This window comes from Caretta caretta, chromosome 2 (assembly GCF_965140235.1).
Source record: "Caretta caretta isolate rCarCar2 chromosome 2, rCarCar1.hap1, whole genome shotgun sequence".
Classification (NCBI taxonomy): domain Eukaryota; kingdom Metazoa; phylum Chordata; order Testudines; family Cheloniidae; genus Caretta; species Caretta caretta.
The window spans coordinates 3445010-3467816 of NC_134207.1; the positions used below are offsets into that span (position 1 = coordinate 3445010).

Below are 22807 nucleotides of genomic sequence, written 5' to 3' on the forward strand. Positions count from 1 at the left end.
CTGCTGCAGGAATCTCCTGTTAGTGAGGCCTTGGCCTGGCTGCAGATGGACGAGACAGTTTGCGTCAGTAAATCCTCTGCTGCTGCTCTTGCTGTACAGCATGACCGAGTTATGAAAGGCCTTTCCCCATCACTCCCTGCCCAGGAGGGCTGGGGTTTGAATGCCAGCTGAGGACAAGCATGGACCTGCCTGCTGATCCCCCAGCCCCTCGAGGCTGCCTGAAGTCCTCATGGCACCCTGGTTGCTTGGCAGCACCTCAGCTGAGTCTGTGTTTTAAAGCTGGAAGTAGGGTTAGGAGGAGAACGGGGGGGGCATCAATCTGGGGCCGCCTGGGGAAGGCAAAGCGTAGCTAGGAGGAGTAAGCCTGGGTAGGAACAATGCGGGAGGCAAATGGGGACAGGCAGGCTCCTGAAAGAACAGGGGTAATATGGGCTTCTTCAGCATCTCATCAGACACCAGATCTGTAACTCCCACTGGCTGGATTTCTGTGCCCCCCCCCCCCCCCCCGCCTTTTTGAAAACATCCTGGAGAGAGGACTCTTTTCCTCTGCCACCTCCTCATCCTTCTGCCAGGGACATCAGTGTGGAAACAGGAGAACAGTGCTGCTCCTTCCCCAGTGGAGTCCAGCCATCCCTGCCGATGCCCATCACATGGGGTGGTGCCGGAGCGGAGTGCAGTGCCCCAGAGGGGGACTGCAGGGCTCTGCTGAAGAAGCAGCAGCCAGACCCTTGAGGAGCAAGGATCCTGTTTCATGCAGCCGTCCCTGGCTGATAGTGGAGGCGGGACAAGAAACCCAATCTACAAGACAGGCAGAATCATGCCCATGGAGAATGTTTTACAGAAGCCGTTGGTGGCTCGTTAATAAAAACGGCTCCTTGTATCTGTTACGCTAGCTGCCTAGCGGCACGCGGGTGCTGTGCATGGCATTACCATGGACACAGCAGAGAGGTAGCCACCTGCCTTGTTTCCTCACTGTTTATTTCTTCTTCTTCCCCTGCCCAGTGGTGCCAATCTCCTGGCCGTGAACACAGACGGGAACATGCCATACGACCTCTGCGAGGACGATGTGACGCTGGACTACATTGAAACGGCCATGGCAGATCAGGGTGAGTCTCCCCAATCCTGGGCTGGTGTCTCATTCCCTTTCCCTGTTGTCACATTGATGTTTCATGGTTATTCACACACTGCTGGGTGTGGTCGTCCCACCCCCCGGTCCGTCCCCCCCACCGGCTGTCCTATTCTGTTCGGGCATTGCAAGCCCCCTCCATGGTGCAGCAAGCCACTGTCAGGACTGGGCGGGTTGGCACCTTGGCAGCAGTGTCCAACCCAGAATGCCCCATTTACCTTCCAGTGAGATCTGTGTTGGGTTCTCTCCTTGCGCAGCTTCTGTTTCTAGTGCTCTCCTGACACAGAGAGACATCCTAGAATGAAGGAGCATCACTTCTTAAGATCCAGATTTTGACTCCTCCCCTGCTTGATGGCTCCAGGCTGGGCTGGGAAAGGGCTGTAGGGAACCCTCTTAGCAGTCTCCTTCCTCTTAACCACGGAGATTTCCTGGTGGGTGATGAGCCTCTTGCATAGAGACCACTGATTTCTTGCTCCTTTTGTTATTTATACAGTGCCATGGGTGTGCATGGCACTTGACGACAGACAGAAGTGATCTTCCCCATGAAGAGCCACCAGTCTACGTTCAATAAACCCCGCTTAGACACAGGGAGAATTGCTAGCTGGCAAGGGGAGTGGGAGTAATGGGAAGCTCGCATACTTTGAGGCGACGAGAGTTACCTGCACCAAACACATCCATTTGTTTATGTACAAAACCCATCAAGTTGATGCAGGAGTGCGGGGCAAGGGCGGAGCTGGTGGAAGAAATGGGTTCTGAGGAGGGGTTTGAAGGAGCAGCATTCGGGTTGTCTGGCATACAGGACCAGGAAGGACGTCCCACGGAGCGAGGGCGACATGGGCAATGGCTAAGGGTGAAAGAAAGTCAAACTAGGTAAGCAGGCTAGTGGAGGGAGACAAGGGAGCAGGGGAATGTGGGCCTGAGCCCTGAAGGGGAGGAGGGAGGAGCTGGCCCCTGATGTGGAAGGTAGATGTTGAAGGGCCTGGGGGAAAACTGGGAATGGGGGGAGATTGATGGTGGGGATCCAGTTGTTGGAGACACAGGTACAGATGGGAGACTAAGCAGAGGGGAGCGACCCAGGGGAAAGGGTGGATTTTGTAAGCAATGAGATGGAAGCAAAGCCATGGGAGTGGAGTAGGTCACTCAGGTATGGTGCAGAGTAGATGACCAAGGACAGATGGCTGCTTTTGGGCAAGGGATGTGTGCACGTCTTCCTGGGTAGACTAGTGCAGATTGTAAGAAACCAGCATTGTCTTTGGCCTGGAGTCCAATAAGCAAACACCTCCCAGCCTTGCTGCTGGGGTACAGGCCAGCTCCCAGTCCCATCTGCCATGGCTACCCTCCTGGCACTTACTCTCTGTGTAGGAATAACTCAGGAGGCGATTGAGGAGGCCCGAGCCGCCACGGAGCACAGCATGGTGGAAGATATCCGAAAGCTGCTTCAGGCAGGTGCCGATCTGAACACTCCACTTGACCACAGTGCCACTCTGGTAAGTTCCCCGGTCATAGTGCCGAGAGCTAGGGAGAGCTCTGCCCGAGAAGTGAGGCGCAGGAGACCATGGCTGCTGGGGAACACGGAGTGGGGGACTGGTCTTAGGGAGGCAGCATAAGCCCCACCTCTTGGGGGACAAAGCACTGGTGAACATACTCAATCCGGCCGTGGCTGGGGAGAAACTAGAACTGACCCATTGCTCTGGAGCTCCTCTGCATGCGGGACGCCTCGTAGGCCACCAGCAGCAGGGCCGGAACCACTAGCTTTTCCTTCCAAGGACTTTGCCTGTTCAGACCAATAGCCGTGGAAGCACTGCCAGCAGTCAGGGCCACCACCTGTGCCTCTAAGCAAGCCAAACTGAAAGCTAGCAAAACCCAGTCTCCACATCCCCCAGCAGCTGCTGCAGTCCTGGGGCCTAGGACAGCGCCTGTGGCTCTGGTGGAGAACCATCTCCTGTCTGCAGACAAGGCAAGTCCATCCTGCTACGTTTGCCATTGCTGAGCACTGGGTTCTCCCATCCCACCTAAAGGCTGTGCAGTGAATACAAATGCACTGAAACGGCTCAGTCCGAGCCCACAGAGAGCCATCTGGGGCCACTGTGTCTCCACCTGCAGAGTCCCAGTCCATGTGCTCATATATCGGAGTGCTCAGACGCAGTCCACGGTCTTGGGGTCCATTTGGATCCCTCAGAGCTGTTAGAAGTCAAGGTAGCCGTGGCAGCAAGAACCTCCCACTTCCACCTGGGTCTGGCCAGAACATCTGCCCTTCTCCCGTCAGGCTCTGGCCTGGTTACAATGATTCACATGTCTGCGACCACCCGGGTAGATCATTTCAACCCTGCATTGCCAGAAGCTGCATGCTCTGAGAAAGCACCAGCTAGTACAAAATGCAGCAGTCCATCTCCTCAGCCGCATGGGGTGCTGTGAAGACATTCCCCGATGCACCATGCTCTGCCCTGGCTACACATTGAGCACGCACTCCAGCTCTCTCTGCCCTGATACTCAAGGCCCTGCATGCGTCTGCCTCTGGAGGATCCAGTTCACAGTGGAACCCCCTCCTTGCACAGCATGTTGGCTCCTGCTGCAGAGCTGCTTGGGTGTGGCCTGGGAAGAATGGCCAGCTGGCTCGCTAGCTGTCCCCTCTGTGCCCATTCCTTGGCCTGTTGATCACAGCAGGGAAGGAGGTGACCCCATACCCTTCAGTCACTGGAGACTGCTGATCAAATGGGACAGGCCCAGATGGAACTGACTGGTCTCCATCTGAGCCCAAGTTCACACTAGAAACTTCATAAAATCATAGAAGATCAGGGTTGGAAGGGACCTCAGGAGGTCATCTAGTACAACCCCCTGCTCAAAGCAGGACAGGTCCCCAACTAAATCATCCCAGCCAGGGCTTTGTCAAGCCTGACCTTAAAAACCTCTAAGGAAGGAGATTCCACCACCTCCCTAGGGAACCCATTCCAGTGTTTCACCACCCTCCTAGTGAAAAAGTTTTTCCTAATATCCAACCTAAACCTCTCCCACTGCAACTTGAGACCATTACTACTCGTTCTGTCATCTGCTACCACTGAGAACAGTCTCGATCCATCCTCTTTGGAACCCCCTTTCAGGGAGTTGAAAGCAGCTATCAAATCCCCCCTCATTCTTCTCTTCTGCAGACTAAACAATCCCAGTTCCCTCAGCCTCTCCTCATAAGTCATGTGTTCCAGTCCCCTAATCATTTTTGTTGCCCTCCACTGGACGTTTTCCAATTTTTCCACATCCTTCTTGTAGTGTGGGGCCCAAAACTGGACACAGTACTCCAGATGAGGCCTCACCAATGTGGAATAGAGGGGAACGATCACGTCCCTCGATCTGCTGCCAATGCCCCTACTTATACATCCCCAAATGCCATTGGCCTTCTTGGCAACAAGGGCACACTGTTGACTTACATCCAGCTTCTCGTCCACTGTCACCCCTAGGTCCTTTTCCGCAGAACTGCTGCCTAGCCATTTGGTCCCGAGTCTGTAGTGGTGCATGGGATTCTTCCGTCCTAAGTGCAGGACTCTGCACTTATCCTTGTTGAACCTCATCAGATTTCTTTTGGCCCAATCCTCCAATTTGTCTAGGGCCCTCTGTATCCTATCCCTCCCCTCCAGCATATCTACCTCTCCTCCCAGTTTAGTGTCATCAACTTCGACGGTAGAGTAACACCAGTGTGGGGAGCGGGGGGAGTTATTTTACTTTCTGTAACGCTTCTCTACTGGCATAAACCCTAGTGTCAATGCAGCGATACTGGGCAAGGCACTTGGATGCTGCTATCGTTTATTTCACTTGGGATTGGTATAAGCTGTCCCAGCAAACCGCCTCTTTGCAGGTGTCAGCAGCAACTGCCCTGAGCAGGTTTGCTGGTTTAGCCATCCCAGCCAAGCTTTGCCGGAGAGAGCAGCCCTGGCGTTAGGGCCTGGCCCGGGATTCTAGCGCTGGTAACTTCTGCTTTGCAGCTGCACATTGCCTCGGCAAATGGCTACCTGGAAGCTGCCGAGCTGCTGCTGGAACACAAGGCCAGCATGAGCGCGAAGGACAATGATGGGTGGGAGCCCCTCCATGCTGCCGCCTGCTGGGGGCAGGTGAGTACTTGTAGGCAGGTGAGAATGCACATCTAGCCCACTGGCTGAGGGGTGGGCAGCTGGTAACTCGGAGTGTTCCTATTGGGAATTTCCGACCCTAGAACGTCCTCCCAGTGGTGGAGTACAGCGCCTCCTAGCGGCACAGCCACCTCAGCACTGGACATGGACTGCATTCCCTTGCTGTCGGGCCTGCCAGCGTGCTTTCCGTAGGATTGTGCGGGGGCCAGGCATATGGAAGCGATGGCTACTGAGAGTGGGGTGCTGGGCACAGGGCCACCCCAACTCCTCCCGAAGGGCCCTGGGGTGTCAATGGACAGGAGGGAGCTCAGGTGAACGCCTGCTGTAAAGGATGGGTGGCCGCCTCCAGTTGCAGCTCAGCAGTCAGAAATCGGAACGTGCTGTGGATGGGGGAGGGGGTGGGCAGGGGGTGCTAGAAATCTCCCTCCTGCCGGGCACAGGGCATGCGGGTCCCACTTGTGAACTCCCCCCTCACCCCCCCAGGTCATTATGGCAGTGGGAGCCGACAGGCCCAGGACGCAGGAGGGTGCTGATCTGCAGAGGTTGCAGCGTCTCCGCTTCTGGCATACGCGGTTCCCAGCTGGGTGGTGATGGGGGCAGAGGGGCGTTTTCCTCTCAGCTCGGGGGCGGAGCAGGTTTGTGTGTTGGATTCTTCCTGCTTCGCTAAAGGCAACTTCCCTTGGTGCCTTCAGATCCATCTGGTGGAGCTGCTGGTGGCCCATGGAGCTGATCTCAATGGGAAGTCTGTGCTGGACGAGACGCCCTTGGGTGAGTCAAGCCGTTAGGAGAGTAGGGAGTGGAGGAGGCTGGAAGGGTGCAAGGGAAGGGGAGAGACCGAGGGAGGCAGAGGCTGGTAGAGATGGATGGGGAGGGGAGTGGAGCGGGGAGGTGATGGGGGCAGTACGGACTTTCTGACTCTGCAAATCCTCCGAGGTGCCTTGTCGTGTTTCGTGTGGTAGGCTCCTCCCCAACCCAGCAGTGCATTCCGAGGACCCTGCAGCCACTCCTGCTGCCAATCCCACCTCGTCCTGAACCCCCTGAAAGGCCTTAGACCCCTTTCTGTCCTCACCTCAAAGCCACACTTTCCATTCGGGGATCAGCAGGGGTCCTTCCCAGCCCCACCTCTTTTTTCCGCCTCCACGCCTGCTCCTCCAAACCCGCCTGGGAGAGTGAAAATGCCCCATTTCTCCCAGTCCTGCTGGGGCTTCCATCCTCCAGGGGCTCAGCAGCACAGAGCCCACCTGCCCCCTCGCCTGACCTCCAGTGCCTAGGGAGCCAGAGTCCCAAGCATGAGATTATGGTCCGCAAACATAATGCAAATGACCAATACATGCAGACAGCATAGAAACGATCATGTGACACTGCCTAGCCAGGTAGCCTGAACAGGCTAACCCAAGCACAGTGTGTAGGGGGCAGGCGGTGGGGAAAGGCAGATACAACAGAGAGGTTGAGGCAGACTGGGCGTGGGGTATGCTGGAAGGCTGGGGCTTAATTCTGATTCGGTTCTCTTTGTCGGCATGGTTAGGCTCTTGGGCTGGGGAGAAGAGGTGGGGTGTGAGGAGGATCGGGGGCAGGTGAGAGAGCAGAAAGAGGCTGGTGTTTGAGGAGCTCCTGCCGTCTGAAGACCCTTTCCCATCTCTCCCCACGTCATCTGCTCTCTGCCCCAAACGTTCCCCTCTTCCCTGCTTGCTCTGCTGGTGTGTATGCCTCTGTGAGCGGTGAGGTGGGCTGGCGGAGTGCAGGGGATGAGAAGGGCAGAGTGAGTGCTTTGAGGGGGGACCATCCCGGAGGCTGCATGGCTCAGCGGTCAGTCGGGAGAGTGGAGGTAGCAGGGGAGCTGGAGAGGCAGGAATGCCTGAGAAGGGGGTGGCAGCAGAGGAGATCCCAGTGGGCAGGGAGTGGATGATCCTTGCCGTGGCGGGATTGCAGAGCTGGGAAGGAGGGGCGCGGAGTGCATGCCTGGGGCTGGCTCTGCTCTGGAGCACATGGCTGTTCACCCCCCGTCCCTCCACCATGTGACCCTTGCAGACGTGTGCGGCGATGAGGAGGTCCGGGCCAAGCTGCTGGAGCTGAAGCACAAGCATGATGTCATCATGAAGTCTCACGACAAGCACAAGTCGCTGCTGCAGCGACGCACCTCCAGCGCTGGCAGCCGAGGGTAAGGCCGGGGGGGACCGCTACGGACAGCTGGCCTCCCTCGCAGGGGGAAGAGGCCACCCCAGAGCAGGACCCTCATTCCCAGGGGCCAGGCAGATCTGGGGAACTCAGCTGAGGCTTCCCGTCATCGGAGCTCCAGACCCTTCGCACCTTAGCTGCAGCTAGGCTCTGATGTCCCCTGCACCCACCGGCTTTGTGCCCAAACTGAACACAGGATGGCGCTCTGCTGCCATCGGGGCTGCTGTTAATGGGCACCCAGGCACCACCCTCCCCCGCCAGCTGAGCAGGCTCCAGCAAAACCACGCCTTTTAAATGTGTAGAACGGCTTGAATATAATCTGTGCCCATCCCAGTGGGGGAGGTTTAGGTTGGATATTAGGAAAAACTTTTTCACTAAGAGGGTGGTGAAACACTGGAATGCGTTACCTAGGGAGGTGGTGGAATCTCCTTCCTTAGAGGTTTTTGAGGTCAGGCTTGACAAAGCCCTGGCTGGGATGATTTAACTGGGAATTGGTCCTGCTTCGAGCAGGGGGTTGGACTAGATGACCTTCTGGGGTCCCTTCCAACCCTGATATTCTATGATTCTATGATCCCCTTCATCCGTAACCATGGAAAGATAAGTGATCAGGCCAGTGGCAGGATATCTCTGGGCCTGTCCATGCACCATCCGCTCCGCTTTTCAGCACCAGCTGGAAATGAATGTCCTGCAGGCGTTTGCCCCCGACCGAATAGCAGCTGTGGAGAGGTCAGTCCCTGGCGTTCATCTGCCCGGCACTGGCTCGCTCCCTGGTGGGAAGCACTCCCCTGGTTTCCAGCCATGCTGATCCTGCTCTCCGCTGTCCCCAGGAAGGTGGTGCGGCGGGTCAGCGTGACGGAGCGCACCAACCTGTATCGCAAGGAGCACGAGAAAGAGGCCATCGTCTGGCAGCAGGTGGAGCCCCGGGAGAACGAGGCTGAGCTTGAGGACGAGGACAAGCAAACGGACGCTGAGCTCCAGCAGCACCTCTCCGTGAGTAGGGGCCTCGCCCTAGTGGGGACAGCCACAGCACCCCCACATTCCCTGCAGCCCCTTGGCACGCCGTGTTGGAGTGAGACGGCCGCGTTGCATGGTCCTGCCTGGCGCTGAGCATGTCTGTCTCCTGACCCTCTTCTCAGCTCCAGGGAGAGGAGAGGTGGGTTCCCCCTCACTGCTACCCCCACCCCGAATGGGTGCTCAGGGCTCCTGCCTCCACCCAGCAGCAGCAGGCTCCGAGAGCCCTGGACAAGGCTCTTGGGTGCCCCATGTGGTTGGAACCGAGTATCACTGGCCTAAACCACCCGAGCACGTCCCAGGTCCTGCTCCCCTGGCAGCCCTTAGCACTTCCCTCCCAGCGCCCCATGTGCCCCCAGCAGCCCCAAGCCTGTGCTAGTGGGACCCCCCAATGGATTCCTGCAGGGCTCCAGGTGTCCAGATCGAAGGCTGAGTACTGTACTGTTCTCCTTCCCATCAGGGCGCCGAGGCAGAAGTGGCAGGTCCAGGGGTCTTGGTGGGAGACGAGCATCAGAATCCGGGACTGAGCCAGAGAAATGGAACTGCGGGCTCTTCTGCCCCTGGCCCCCCCAAACACCTCTACTCCAAGAGGCTGGACCGCAGCATCTCCTACCAGCTGGCCACCCAAGAGGAGCTGTCGGCCGACCTGTGCAAGGAGAAGTCCCACCACACACTAGCGGACCTCAAACGCCAGCGGGCAGCAGCCAAGCTCCAGCGACACCATCCAGAGGACTATCCTCCCACCGAGGGTGAGGGCCCCCTCGCGCCTGGCCTTGCTGAGACCCTGCGCAGCAGCAGTCACCCCCGCCTGGACGTGGAGCAGAACTCTGTCTACTACACGGCAGCCAGTGGCGACCCACCTCTTCTGAAGCTGACGGCCCCGGCCGAGGAGACCCCCGCTGAGAAGAACAGATGCTGTAAGCTGATGTGAGGCGCTGGCAAGAGAAGGTGTTGGTGGGGTGTGTCCCCTCCCTGGCATTGACCGATGGCACTAATGCCCCAGGGGGCTGCCTCTGGAACGCTGCAGCAGGGTCGGTTCTGGGAGCTGGTTTATCTTACAGGGACTCATCCATGTTCCAGACCCAGACACCGATCAGTGGCCGGGATCCAAGCGCCCCATCATGGGCAGCAGGCTGGGAGCCAGAGGCCTGCCCAAATGGGAGCAGAATGCAATGACCTTCGTTGTCAGTACAGATTTGTGTCCTGGACTGTCTACGGCTCCCTGCATGCAATTTGCCAGCCCCTGCTTGGGTCAGCCCATAGCACGTTGCATGCTGGGAGCTACAGTTGCAGAGGGCTGCATCTCTGTTGGACCTGGTGGCGTTGAATGTTGTGTAAAATGCTGGGCCACTTTTGGTCAGTTGGAGGGTCCCTCCCAGGGTGTCTGTCTGTCTGTCTGGGGTCTGCGTGTGGTTCGCAAGAAGGAGTGGAAAACCTATGGGAGCCCTCAGAGCACAGTGTATACCACGCATACAGCACTGGGGGGCGAGGGGATGTCCCCATGCTTACCTGACACGAAGGCAAACGGCTGCAATGGGGTGAGAACGTTTCTCTTTACACAGAGTTTGTAGCCCAGCAGTCCCATCCTAGGCCTGGGCTGCACACGAGCTGTCCTGGTTTAACGAACGTGCATTTCAAACAGGATGGAAAGCCGTGTAGGTCCCCATGCACGCCCTTTGTGGTGGCTTACAACTGGCTTAGATCACACTCACTGGCTTGGATTCACTAAAGGAAGCGCTGGACTGCGCTTGGCCGTGTGCTGGAACAAGGCCGTCGGCTGTAATTCCCATCTTTTCTTCCAGCAGCGTTAAACTGAACTCTGAATTCAGCGCAGCCATACGCAGCCTTGCACTGAAACAGCCAAAGGTGCGGATGGATGCTGAGTTCACCACGTCAGTGCAAGTCTGATGTGGGTCTGCCCCAAACAACGTGGATAGAAGCTCGTTGTAAACCAGTATGTGTCCACATTGCACAGTGGGTTTGTGTGGGTTTAACTACATTAATCTGAACCCCTGTGCCCCCATGGTACACCACACCATGGTGCCGTGTGCCCTCCCCTCCCCCCCCAGAGGACACCTGGTGTGGGGCTGTGTGCCCAGCCCCTTGTGAGCTCCTGCCCTCAGCAGTAAAATCACTTCAGCAAAGCACCTCACCCCAGGCCAAGCACAGCCTCTTGTGCTGGCTGCTCTCCCCAGGAAACACGGCCTGCGAGCGGGACATGGGAGCTGGTTTCTGGCCCCACAGTCTTTTGGGGCCTTGGCCAAGCTATGGCGCTTCCCAGGGCTCAGCGTCTGCATCTGCCAGAGCGGGAGCTGTGGAGGCTGATGAATCTGTAATGGTCTCTAGCCGCCCGTGCCTGGGCCCTCGGAGCAGCGCTCGAAATGGGAGCAGTCTTGGACAGCGCCTCCTGCTCCCCATTGCTTACACGGGGCTCGAACAGGGCATGCCGATGGCACCCTTCTCTTCTCCCGTTCTCTGCAGAAACGCCGGCCCACCGCGTGTCCCCTCCCTGCGCAGGTGAGACATGTTTTTGTCCTCCTGCTGCATGAGGCTCCCAGGAGCCTTATGTTGAACCCTGCACCTCCACCCGAGGGCAGCACTGGTAGCATCTCAGGCGTCCGAGGGCTACCCCAGCTTCACGCCCATTGAGGGGTGCCCTCAGGGGCCCAGGCCCAGTGTGCCAACTCCCAGGTGAGCTCAGCAAAGCCCCTTTGGCCTGCTGCGGAGGGTGGCATGCTGGAACCTGGAGGCCTGTCCCTCTCTATTAATGACTGGGGGGGCTATGGCAGACTTCCATTGACGTAGGGCCTCAGACTCTGCCTTCTCGGCCTGCCATGCTGTTGCTCCGGCGCCGGGCTCTACGATTAGAACTTCAGGAGGCGGGTGGAGTGGAAGTGGAAGAGCTTCAGCTAGAAATGTTCTCGCCTTTCAGCCACAATCAGGAGCATGCCGCTCTCTGGGATCCAGCCGGCTGGGGGGTGGCGTCCCTCTGGGGGGTGGCTCTCGTGGCTTGCAATAGCTTATCCCCTAGATGGGATTGTCCCCGCTCGCTTATTCCTCTCTGCCCCGTTGCATCCAGTCGTGGCTATTCAAACCCACGTGCTAGGCCTCTCGTCCCTCTGTTCTTCACCACCCCTCACGGCCAGCGAAGCATCAGCCAGCCCCATCTCCCCAGCCGAAGATCAGCCCTAGCAAGGGCCCAGCTGGATGTAATGCTGCCCACTGGCTGGGGGAAAGCAGGAACCTCACCTTTGAATCCTCTGGGGAACCCCCTTCAGCTCTGACCCTCCAGCTTGGAGAGAGCATCTCTAGGCTGAACTTGTACTGACCGCGGGGCCAGTGAAATCTTTCCTCCCATGGTGGTTCTGCTCCAAGAGCCTCCTGCCTGCCCCTGGGAGAATACAACTGTAGGGAGCTCTGGGCCTCTGCTAGGCTCTGGGGCTTGTGCTCGCCAGCGATGGCGGCTGGCGTAAAATCCCCTGCCGGGACCGGACTCTGCACGGTGTGTTTGTACACGGTGTGTTTGTTCGTTTTGTATGGAGCACTCTCCTTTGATCACAAAGTCCATTTCCAAGGAGTCCTGTAGCCTTGGTTCCAGCCCAGTCGAGCTGCCCGCCGGCGGGTTCGGAGGTGCTGATTTTATACTTTACTTGGCACAATCTTTCTTGATCTCTCCAGGTTTTGATTTGTAGCTCCTGTTGTCTCTTTATTTCCTGTCCACAATAAACCAACATTGGAGCAGTGAGCAGCCCTTGTGCTTGGGCCCAAATGTGTCTCCGCCTCCACCCCCTGAAAGAAATGAGTTAGACAGAGCTGGGCTGCCCCTCCCTGGACCCAGGCAATGCAAGGATCCACTGCTGGGTGTTCTGCCACCCCAGCTCAGGGTGTGTCTCTGCACGGGGGATGGGCCTTCAGGATCCACACCCCTGAGCAATTGGGCTGCAGAGTGGGGCTCACCCTAGCGGTGGGTGCTGTCACTGGCAGCCGTTAACCCTTAGCACCCTGGCACCCAGGAGTATTGGGATTCCTAACACTCAGCCTTCCGGAGTAGCCTGAAAACGCCCCAGTCCCGCTCCTGTCTCTGCCTGAGAGGCAGGGAGGCCTGGGTTCCAGATGTTCCCATTCACTACGTCTGGGTGGGGCTGGGACAGAGTGTTCTGCTAACAAGATGGTCTCACAGGCATGGTCGTTAGGAGGGAAGAAGGGTCTAGTGGTCACAGCAGGACATGGATCCAGGACCCTGGGTTCTCTTTTGAGTGTACTCTGCGTATTCCGGCTCAGGGAGAGGTAGAACTCGAGCTAGCAGACGTGCCTCACTCACCCTTTCTTCAGTGACGGTCGCCCATGCCAGGGTGAGGGTTTCAAGGAGGGTCGCACGCCAGCTGCCTCCGTTCCCTCGAACCACGTGTTGGGTGAAGCTCGGGGATCTTTCAGCTCCGTGATTAGGTGGCAGAGCAATCAGCTTGTCTACGAAGTCAAACGCAGGGTGGTTCAGGTGGTGATTTACAATCCGATGGCGTCCTGCTTTCAGAACAAGCAAGGGGGGACTCGTTCTCTACGGTTACACCTGGAGCAAAGAGCCTTTGGAGCTGGCGTATCGGTTACAAGGTTCATCCAGTAGCAATCCATGTAGCGGGGAGAAAACTGTCTGAGTTGGTCAGTATGGCAGATGCACAAGTGATCTTTGAAGGACGAAACAGTAAAACACCTCTTCAGTTTAGGGGCCCCTCTGACAACACATCCCATGTGGCCAGCAGCAACAGGCGTGTCAGAAATTTTGCTTGAGAGCAGGCAGAGCCAGGGAATCGCTATCGAATGCCTTTCGAATGCACTGAGGTCAGGGCTTCCCCCATTTCCCCTCATTCAGAAAGTGATAAGAGAAGCCACGGTAATTTTAATAGCACCAGCATGGCCCAGGTAATGGTATCCGCCCTTAACTCACCTGTCCAGAGGGCTAATGGAGCCTCTGCCACTGGCCTTGGACTTGTAGCAACCACAGGGGCTGGTTTCTTACTCAGATCTACACTCTCCATTTAATTACAGTGGGCATGTTAGAAGAAAAGTGGTTCATTCAAGGTGCAAAATGTGCTGTTGCATTCTAGGAACGTGTCCACATGGAAGCATCATTGTCACACATGGAAAAGATTTTTATTGTGGGTTCCCATGTATGGTATAGAGCCAGGTGCCGCACCACTTAGTTCCATTTTATAATGTTTATGGTACCAAAAGGAAACAGATCTTTCACTGTCTTCAGGAAAGGGTCCTCTCTCAGCCATATCAGCGTATTGGGTACGAGGGGGTGTGTGTGTGCATGCGCGCAAACTAATTTTATTAATGATGGAGTTAAAAGGTTCTTAAAGAGCCTAAATAATTTGTACCCTCCACTAAAACTCACTATGCCAGCTTGGGATTTACCCATAGAGCTCTCACAATTGATGGACGCCCCCTCCCGCCCCCCTTTGAGGGTGTAGGAAGCTGTAATTTATTTCATTTGTCTACTAAGACAGTGTTTTAAGAGCCCTCACCTCCGCCAGGTGTACATACATTAATGGCTGATCCGCACATCACAGGTTTTCGTAAAAACAAGGTAATTCTCCGTATACACTCCCAATGTTTTTAACGAAAGTGATCGATTTTCCTATAAACCAGTTTACCTTTTTACTGGTTTTTCCCCCAAGCCCCCTTCTCAGGCTGGAGAGGCTGTTACATGCTCTGGACGTTAGAGGCATTTTAGCCTTTATCTAGACAGGATGGAACAATTCAGACGGTCCCCAAACTTGTTTATTGCTTATAAAAGAAAGAACAAGGGAAAAGCTGTTTCTGTACAAACCCTGTCACCATGGGTCAGACCGTTTTAAAGTCGTTTATTAATTGAAAGAGTCGGCCCTTCCTCGGGGGGTCAGGCCGCTAGATCAAGGGCAACTTCTGGGGCTTTTTCTAAACACTGCGCACTCCCATCTGTAACCTAGGTCTGAGGCAAGATTGGGCAGGGCAGCCCTGCAGGCCTTATTTCATTAGGACCCCGTGGTCCCATCAGCCTGGACCCGAGTACTGCCTGTTAATCTAGCCCATGAGTGGGAAAGGGCAGAGGACACTCAAAGGAGAAACAAAGGTTGCTTGCCTGTCACCGGAGTTCTTCGAGACGGACTCTCCGCCTGCCATGCCCCTCGACCGCGGAGTCCTACTGACCAAAGGGGTTGGGGGTCACAGGGGAGGGAACTGAGGTGGCTGCAGCACCATGCCCGGTTTATGCGCTTGTCCTGGGACGTTTGAGGGGCGAGGGAGGCGGGTGAGAGCCTATTCAGGTGGCACCTGTTGGCGCATCCTATGAGTGTGGCCATGCAGCGGCCGTCTCCCAGATCCTTGGTTACAGGTAAGGAACCTTCATTGCTCTGCCTGGCTCTGCCCCACCTCACTCTTTGCCCGTGGTCCTGTCACTTCCCCTCTCTGTGCCTCAGTTTCCATTGGAACGTGGGAGTCTGCGGGAATGAACGTTTGAGGCTGAAGTGTTACCAGTGACGTATTGAATGAGACGCTCTAGCCTATGATGCGCTGAGCCCGAGGAGCCGACTGTCTTTCCCTGAGCCCCGTCCTGCTGCTGCCCCATTTCTAGCAGAGGCAGGGGCCATGGGAAGGCAGCGCTGCTGGCTCCCAGCCCCTTCCGCGCTCTCCACACCGTGGGGAACTGGCAGCCAGCTCCCCACCTCTCCGGGTCCAGGGGATTTCTGAGCCATTCCTGCAGTGTCCTGCTCCATTGTTCGTCCCTATGGATCTCCACTCCCCTTGGGTCAGCCTGGCCAGATCACAGGGGAGGGGGAGGTGTGATGGCAGGAGGGTTCCTTGGGGGCTGCTTGGGCAGTGAGCTACTATCACCCCACCCCACTGGGAGTGGGACTGCCCTATTGCTGGCATGGGACCCTAGAGCAGCTGCTGGGGTGGGGGGTGATCACCAGAGAGTCTGAATTCATTGGAGCTTCTCTCTTCCCCTTTGTCAATCTTGTTCCCCTGCTCTAGTTCTCCCCAGCCCCCATCCTTGCGTGTGAACCTGGCTGGGGCTGGAATTAGGGAAAGGCAGCCAGGTAGTGGGAGGGAGTTAAGGTGGGGGAGGGGGTTGTGCCCTGGGGAAGGGGGTTGGGGTGGGGGTGCCAGGTAGTGGGAGGGAGTTAGGGTGGGGGAGGGGGTTCTGAGTGGGGGTTGGGGTGCAGGAGGAGGTTCCGACCAGGGGTTGGGGTGGGGCTGTGGGGTCTGGGAGGGAGTTGGGGTGCAGGAGGAGGTTCCGACCAGGGGTTGGGGAGGGGCTGTGGGGTCTGGGAGGGAGTTAGGGTGCAGGAGGAGGTTCCGACCAGGGGTTGGGGAGGGGCTGTGGGGTCTGGGAGGGAGTTAGGGTGCAGGACGGGGTTCCGACCTGGGGCAGGGGGTTCGGGGTGCGGGCTTGTCGCGGAGTGTGGGGGAGTCCAGGCCCTGCACCCCTCTTCCTGGGATCCACTGAGACTCTCAGCCAGCCAGTAAAACAGAAGGTTTATTGGACAACAGGAACACAGTCCACAACAGAGCTTGTGGGTACAACCAGGACCCCTCAATCACGTCCTTCTGGGGGAGCAGGGAGCTTAGACCCCAGCCCTGGGGTTCCCTGTGTTCCTCTCCCCAGCCTCCCAAACTGCCAACTAAACCCACCCAGCAGGTTCCCTGCTGCAGCCTCTGTTCACATTCCTGGGCAGAGGTGTCACCTCCCCCTCCCCCTCCTGGCTCAGGTGACAGGCTCTCAGGTCTCCCATCCCCAGGGCACATTCCCAGGTCAACACTCCCCCCTCCCTGCTGAGTCACTTCGTCACATCTCTCCCCCCTTCGAGACTGAACTGAGCGGGGTCACTGTGACCAGTGACCTGGGGAAGTTCGGGGCCCCCTCTCCGGGACAGCGCATCCGCTATCAGGTTGGCACTTCCCTTCACGTGGACCACGTCCATGTCGTAATCCTGCAGGAGCAGGCTCCATCTCAGGAGCTTGGCGTTGGCTCCTTTCATCTGGTGCAGCCAGGTCAGGGGAGAGTGGTCGGTGTACACGGTGAAGTGTCGCCCGAAGAGATAGGGCTCTAGTTTCTTGAGGGCCCACACCATGGCCAGGCACTCCTTCTCGATGGCCGCGTAGTGTTGCTCCCGGGGTAGCAACTTCTTGCTCAGGTACACGATGGGGTGTCTCTCCCCCTTTTCATCCTCCTGCATTAACACCGCCCCCAGTCCCGTGTCGGAGGCGTCGGTGAACACCACAAAGGCCTTGTCAAAGTCCGGGTTCGCCAGAACTGGGCCACTGACCAGAGCCTCCTTCAGCGCCCGGAAAGCCACCTGGCACTGCTCGGTCCAGACCACCTTGTCTGGCTTCCCCTTCTTGCATAGCTCAGTGATGGGGGTGGCTATGGCGCTAAAGTGGGGCACAAATCTTCGGTAGTATCCTGCCATCCCAATAAAGGCTTGGACCTGCTTTTTGGTGTGGGGAGCGGGCCAGTCTCTGATCACCTCCACCTTGGCTGGTTCCGGCTTTAGGCGGCCGCTCCCCACCCGATGGCCCAGGTAAGACACTTCCGCCATCCCCACCTTGCACTTCTCCGCTTTTACAGTCAGCCCAGCCCCCTGGAGTCGGTCCAGCACTTGTCTAACCTGGGACACGTGGTCCTCCCAGGTCTGGCTAAAGACACAGATGTCATCAATATACGCCACGGCAAAACTCTCCATCCCCCTCAGGAGCTGGTCCACCAGGCGCTGGAAGGTGGCCGGCGCTCCCTTGAGGCCGAAAGGCAGGGTCAGGAACTCATAGAGCCCCAGAGGGGTGATAAAGGCCGATTTCAGTCGGGCATCTGCATCCAGCGGCACTTGCCAGTAGCCCTTTGTAAGGTCCATGGTGGTAAGGTACCGAGCTCCTCCCAGTTTGTCTAGGAGCTCGTCCGGCCTGGGCATGGGGTAGGCATCAGATACAGTGATGGCACTGAGCTTCCGATAGTCCACGCAGAACCGGACCGACCCGTCCTTTTTGGGGACCAGCACCACCGGCGAGGCCCAAGGGCTGGCCGATGGCTGGATCACCCCCAAAGCCAGCATGTCCCGGACCTCTCTTTCCAGGTCCTGAGCAGTTTTCCCTGTGACTCGGAAGGGGGAGCATCTTATCGGCGGGTGCGACCCTGTCTGCACCCGGTGGACAGTCAGATTAGTGCGTCCAGGCTGGTTGGAAAACAGCTGTCGGTACGGATGCAGCACCCCCCTGACCTCAGCTTGCTGGGCAGGGGTTAGCTGATCCGAGAGGGGGATTGTTTCCAGGGGGGAACCAGCTCTGGTCCCAGGGAATAGATCTACTAAAGGGTCATCTCCCTGCTCTTCCCACTGTCCACACACGGCCAACACCACATTCCCCCTGGCATAATATGGCTTCATCATATTCACATGGTACACCCGGCGGTGGTGCGCCCGGTTCGACAGCTCCACCACATAGTTTACCTCATTGAGCTGCTTGACGACCTTGAAAGGGCCCTCCCAGGCGGCCTGTAGTTTGTTCTTTCTCACAGGGATGAGAACCATCACCGGATCCCCGGTGGCGTAGGCACGGGCCCTTGCCGTGCGGTCATACCAGACCTTCTGCTTCTTCTGGGCTCTGGCCAGATTCTCCCTGGCCAGGCCCATGAGTTCAGCCAGTCTCTCTCGGAAGATCAGGACATACTCCACCACTGACTCTCCATCGGGAGTGGCCTTCCCCTCCCACTCGTCTCTCATCAGGTCCAGGGGGCCCCTCACCCTCCTTCCATATAACAGTTCGAAAGGCGAAAATCCGGTAGACTCCTGGGGCACCTCCCTGTACGCGAACAGCAGGTGAGGTAAGTACTTGTCCCAATCCTGCGGGTGCTGGTTCATAAAGGTTTTCAGCATCATCTTTAGCGTCCCGTTAAACCTCTCCACCAGCCCGTTGGACTGGGGGTGATAAGCTGAGGCCCAGTCGTGCCGGACCCCACATTTCTCCCACAAGCACCGGAGCAGGGCCGACATGAAGTTGGAGCCTTGGTCTGTCAAGACTTCCTTGGGGAACCCCACTCGGCTGAAAATGGTCAGGAGCGCATCGGCCACGGTGTCTGCTTCAATGGAAGCTAAGGGCACTGCCTCGGGGTAGCGGGTGGCAAAATCTACCACCACCAGAATGTATTTCTTCCCCGACCGGGTCGTCTTGCTGAGAGGCCCCACGATGTCCATGGCCACCTTCTGGAAAGGCTCCTCTATGATGGGCAAAGGTCTCAAAGCCGCTTTCCCCTTGTCCCGGGCCTTTCCCACCCTCTGACAGGGGTCACAGGATCGGCAATACTGCCGGACCGTGGTAAAGACCCCGGGCCAGTAAAAGTTCTGTAGCAACCTCTGCCGGGTGTGCCGGATTCCCTGGTGCCCTGCGAGGGGGATGTCATGGGCCAGGTACAGGAGCTTGCGGCGATACTTCTGGGGGACCACCAGCTGCCTCCTGACCCCACAGGACTCTACTTCCCTTGTGGGAGCCCATTCTCGGTATAGGAACCCCTTCTCCCACAGGAACCTCTCCTGGCAGCCTCTCCTCATGGTCCGTACCACCCTGAGGTCGGCCAGGTCCCTGAGCTTCCGCAAGGAGGGATCTTTCCTCAACTCGGCCTGGAACTCAGCAGCTGGGGAAGGGATGGGGACCGGTTCCCCCTCAGTGGCCAGGTCTGAGGCCTCAGCCTCTCTGAGCCGTGCCCCTCGGCCCTCCCTTCCCACCAGGGTAGGGTCCTGCGCCTCCGGTGCGGTACCCTCCCCGAGGTCAGGGAGCAGTGGCCCTCGCCGGCTCTGGCTACGGGTCACAACCAGGGCGGTCTGGGGCTTGCTTGGCCAGTCCTCTAGGTCTCCCCCCATCAAAACTTCAGTGGGCAAATGGTGGTGTACCCCCACATCCTTGGGGCCCTCCTTGGCCCCCCATTTCAGGTGTACCCTTGCCACGGGCACCTTAAATGGGGTCCCGCCCACCCCTGTCAGGGTCAGGTAGGTGTTGGGCACCACCCGATCTGGGGCCACCACCTCGGGCCGGGCCAGCGTCACCTCCGCGCCCGTATCCCAGTATCCATTGACCTTCCTCCCATCCACCTCCAGGGGAACAAGGCACTCTCTCCGGAGGGACAGCCCCGCGCCCACCCTGTAAACTGAGCGCCCTGAGTCCAGAGCCTCCAGCCCTCTGGTGGAGCTGGCCTGGGGTACTCTTCCCTCCTGAGCAGGTGGTAAACTGGTAGGCCCCCTTTCCTGGGTCGTCTGCCCCTCGTCCAGCTGGGTCCCTACCCAATTAACCCTGGGTAGGTTGGGTCTGCTCAGTTTGTCCCTGAGCCCAGGGCACTGGGACCGTATGTGGCCTCTCTGGCCACAGTGATAGCAGCTCAGGTCACGTTGGTCCCCTCGAGCGGGTCGGAGGGGCCCGACGCCAGGCGTTCCCCTTGGGAGGGGGTTCTCCCTATTTCCCCGCTGGGAGGCCCCCTGGTGACTCTCTCTCTGCATCGGGGGGGGCCTGTTCTTTTGGGACTCCTCCCGGCTACCCCCTGACCGACTGTTCACAAACTCGTCGGCCAGCTGCCCTGCGTGCTGGGGGTTCTCGAGCTTTTTGTCCACCAACCACAGCCTCAGGTCGGAAGGGCACTGTTCATACAGTTGCTCCAGTACAATTAGGTCAAGCAGGTCCTCTTTAGCTCGGGCCCCAGCTGTCCACTTGCGGGCATATCCCTGCATCCGGTTGGCCAGTTGTAGGTAGGTGACCTCAGGCGTTTTACGCTGACTCCGGAACCTTCTCCGGTACATCTCGGGGGTCAGCCCAAACTCACGGAGCAGGGCCTGTTTGAACAGTTCATAGTCCCCTGCCTCCGGCCCTGTCATCCGGCTGTACACCTCCACGGCTTTGGGGTCCAGTAAGGGGGTGAGAAACTGGAGCCTGTCTGCAGGGTCAACCCTGTGCAGCTCACAGGCATTCTCAAAGGCCGTCAGGAAGCTATCTATGTCCTCCCCCTCCTTACGCTGGGCCAGGAAGCACTTATCAAAGTTCCTTGCAGTCTTGGGTCCCCCCTCATTCACCACAGCCGGGGCCCCACTGCTCTTCAGCCTGGCCAGCTCCAGTTCATGCTGTCTTTGTTTCTCCTTCTCCTGACGTTCCCTCTCCTTCTCCTCCTGCTCATGTTGACGTTGTTTCTCCTTCTCCTCCTGCTCATGTTGACGTTGTTTCTCCTTCTCCTCCTGCTCATGTTGACGTTGTTTCTCCTCATGTTGACGTTGTTTTTCATGATCCTCCAGCTCCCTCATTTTCATCTCCCTCTCCCATTCCAGCCGCCTCCGCTCCAGGGATGGGGAGCTCCGCCGGGAGGATCCCCTGCTGGGTGCTGGGGTCAGGGTGCCCTCGGTATTCGCTGGGCTTCCCCCAACCCCTCCCCCAGGCATAGGTAGGAAGGGTCTCGGGATGTCCTCGGCAGCAGTCTGACCCCTCCCAGCCCGGTCAGGCCCCGGGGCCCACGCTGCGTCTGCCGGGCGGCTCCCCTCAGGGACAGGGATCGGGTCCTTCAAGCGATCCCTCTCCTCCAACTGGGCAATCAGCTGTTCCTTGGTGGACCTCCCGATGCGCAGCCCCCTCTGCCTGCACAGCTCCACCAGGTCACTCTTAAGGCGTTTAGCGTACATCTCCCTGCTGGCCACTCGCAGGCCGGGCAGCTTCCCACGGTTTCCAGGAAAAGCCCTTAGTGTGCCAGTCCTTCTTGAGGTCACCACCTCTTTGCCAGGGTCGAGCTGCAGACTCCTCCGCCCCTGGGACCGCTCGCTGCAATCCCCCGGGGGACCCTGTTACTGCAAAAGTCTTTCTCTCTGGTCACACATTCCCAGGGGTTAGCCGCCCCCCGAAACCGTCTCTCTCTGAATCTTCAGCACGCCTGGTCCCCGTCAATTCCCCTTCGTTTTACTGTTCCCCAGTCACTTACTGCAGGAAGCGCCGTTCACGGGGTGCAGTTCATCCCACCGCTGCCACCAGTTGTCGCGGAGTGTGGGGGAGTCCAGGCCCTGCACCCCTCTTCCTGGGATCCACTGAGACTCTCAGCCAGCCAGTAAAACAGAAGGTTTATTGGACAACAGGAACACAGTCCACAACAGAGCTTGTGGGTACAACCAGGACCCCTCAATCACGTCCTTCTGGGGGAGCAGGGAGCTTAGACCCCAGCCCTGGGGTTCCCTGTGTTCCTCTCCCCAGCCTCCCAAACTGCCAACTAAACCCACCCAGCAGGTTCCCTGCTGCAGCCTCTGTTCACATTCCTGGGCAGAGGTGTCACCTCCCCCTCCCCCTCCTGGCTCAGGTGACAGGCTCTCAGGTCTCCCATCCCCAGGGCACATTCCCAGGTCAACACTCCCCCCTCCCTGCTGAGTCACTTCGTCACAGGGCTCCAGCCGGGCGGCACTTACTTTAGGCAGCTCCTGGTTAGCGGCACAGCGGGGCTAAGGCAGGCTCCCTGTCTGCCCTGGCTCCGCGCTGCTCCTGGAAGTGGTTGGCATGTCTGGCCCCTAGGCAGAGAGGCCAGGCGGCTCTGCGTGGCGCATGTTGCCAGCGCCTGCGGGCATTGCCCCCGCAGCTCCCATTGGCCGTGGTTCCTGGCCGATGGGAGCTGCAGAGCCCACACTGGGGGTGAGGACAGCACACGGAGCTTCCCGGATCCCCCTGCACCTAGGGGCCCGACATGGCGGCTGCTTCCTGGGAGCTGTGCGGAGCCAGGGCAGGCAAGGAGCCTGCCTTCGCCCTGCTGCCCCGCCAACTGGACTTTTAGCAGCCCTGTCAGCAGTGCTGAGCGGAGCCGGCAGGGTCCCTTTTCGACCAGGCGTTCTAGCCAAAAACCGGACACCTGGCAACCCTACCCCAGATCAGTGGCCGCTTTTGAACTGGAACGTAGGACTCTGCCCTGGATTGGCCCTCAGAGGAGCTGCCTGTGAGCGAGAGAGAGCCAGGGCAAGCGCCCCTTCCCGAGTCCTGGGGTGGGGGCAGCCTTCACCCTACATCTGTGCCTGCAGGTCAGTGGGGCACGCGGCTCGGCCAGCATTAGCCCTGCTGAGGACAGTGTGTCCCAAAGCCCCGGGATGGTGGTGCTGCCCAGGCCCAGTGCATCCCACATGGGGCTCGCAGAAGAAGAGGCTGGTGTCCCATGTGCCCAATGGGGGCGGAGGGTCTGACTCCAGGGCTTCGCTCTGGCTGTGGGGGCTGGTTTGGGTTTGCCAGGATCCCCCTGCCCCCAAAGCTGCGTGCATGGGGGGAGGGATGGGGCTGGCGCTGCCCTTTGGCTCTGTGCCCTGGGCCAGCTTTCATCCTCTGGCCCATGACCGGCAGCCTGGGAGAGCCAGGA

General features: G+C 58.4%; 1 protein-coding gene across 9 annotated transcripts in view; it reads left to right on the plus strand.

Annotated features, from left to right (window-relative positions):
• PPP1R16A (protein phosphatase 1 regulatory subunit 16A) overlaps positions 1-12172 on the plus strand; it is a 78698-nt gene extending 66526 nt beyond the window's left edge. For all 9 annotated transcript variants that reach the window (XM_075124877.1, XM_048841867.2, XM_048841865.2 and 6 more), the window contains 7 exons: positions 1003-1106; positions 2489-2613; positions 5098-5223; positions 5934-6009; positions 7270-7399; positions 8244-8406; positions 8888-12172. In XM_075124877.1, the coding sequence (XP_074980978.1) occupies positions 1003-1106; positions 2489-2613; positions 5098-5223; positions 5934-6009; positions 7270-7399; positions 8244-8406; positions 8888-9358 (1195 nt within the window). In that variant the 3' untranslated portion in view covers positions 9359-12172. The remainder of the gene's footprint in view (positions 1-1002; positions 1107-2488; positions 2614-5097; positions 5224-5933; positions 6010-7269; positions 7400-8243; positions 8407-8887) is intronic.
• Positions 12173-22807: the final 10635 nt, after the last annotated feature.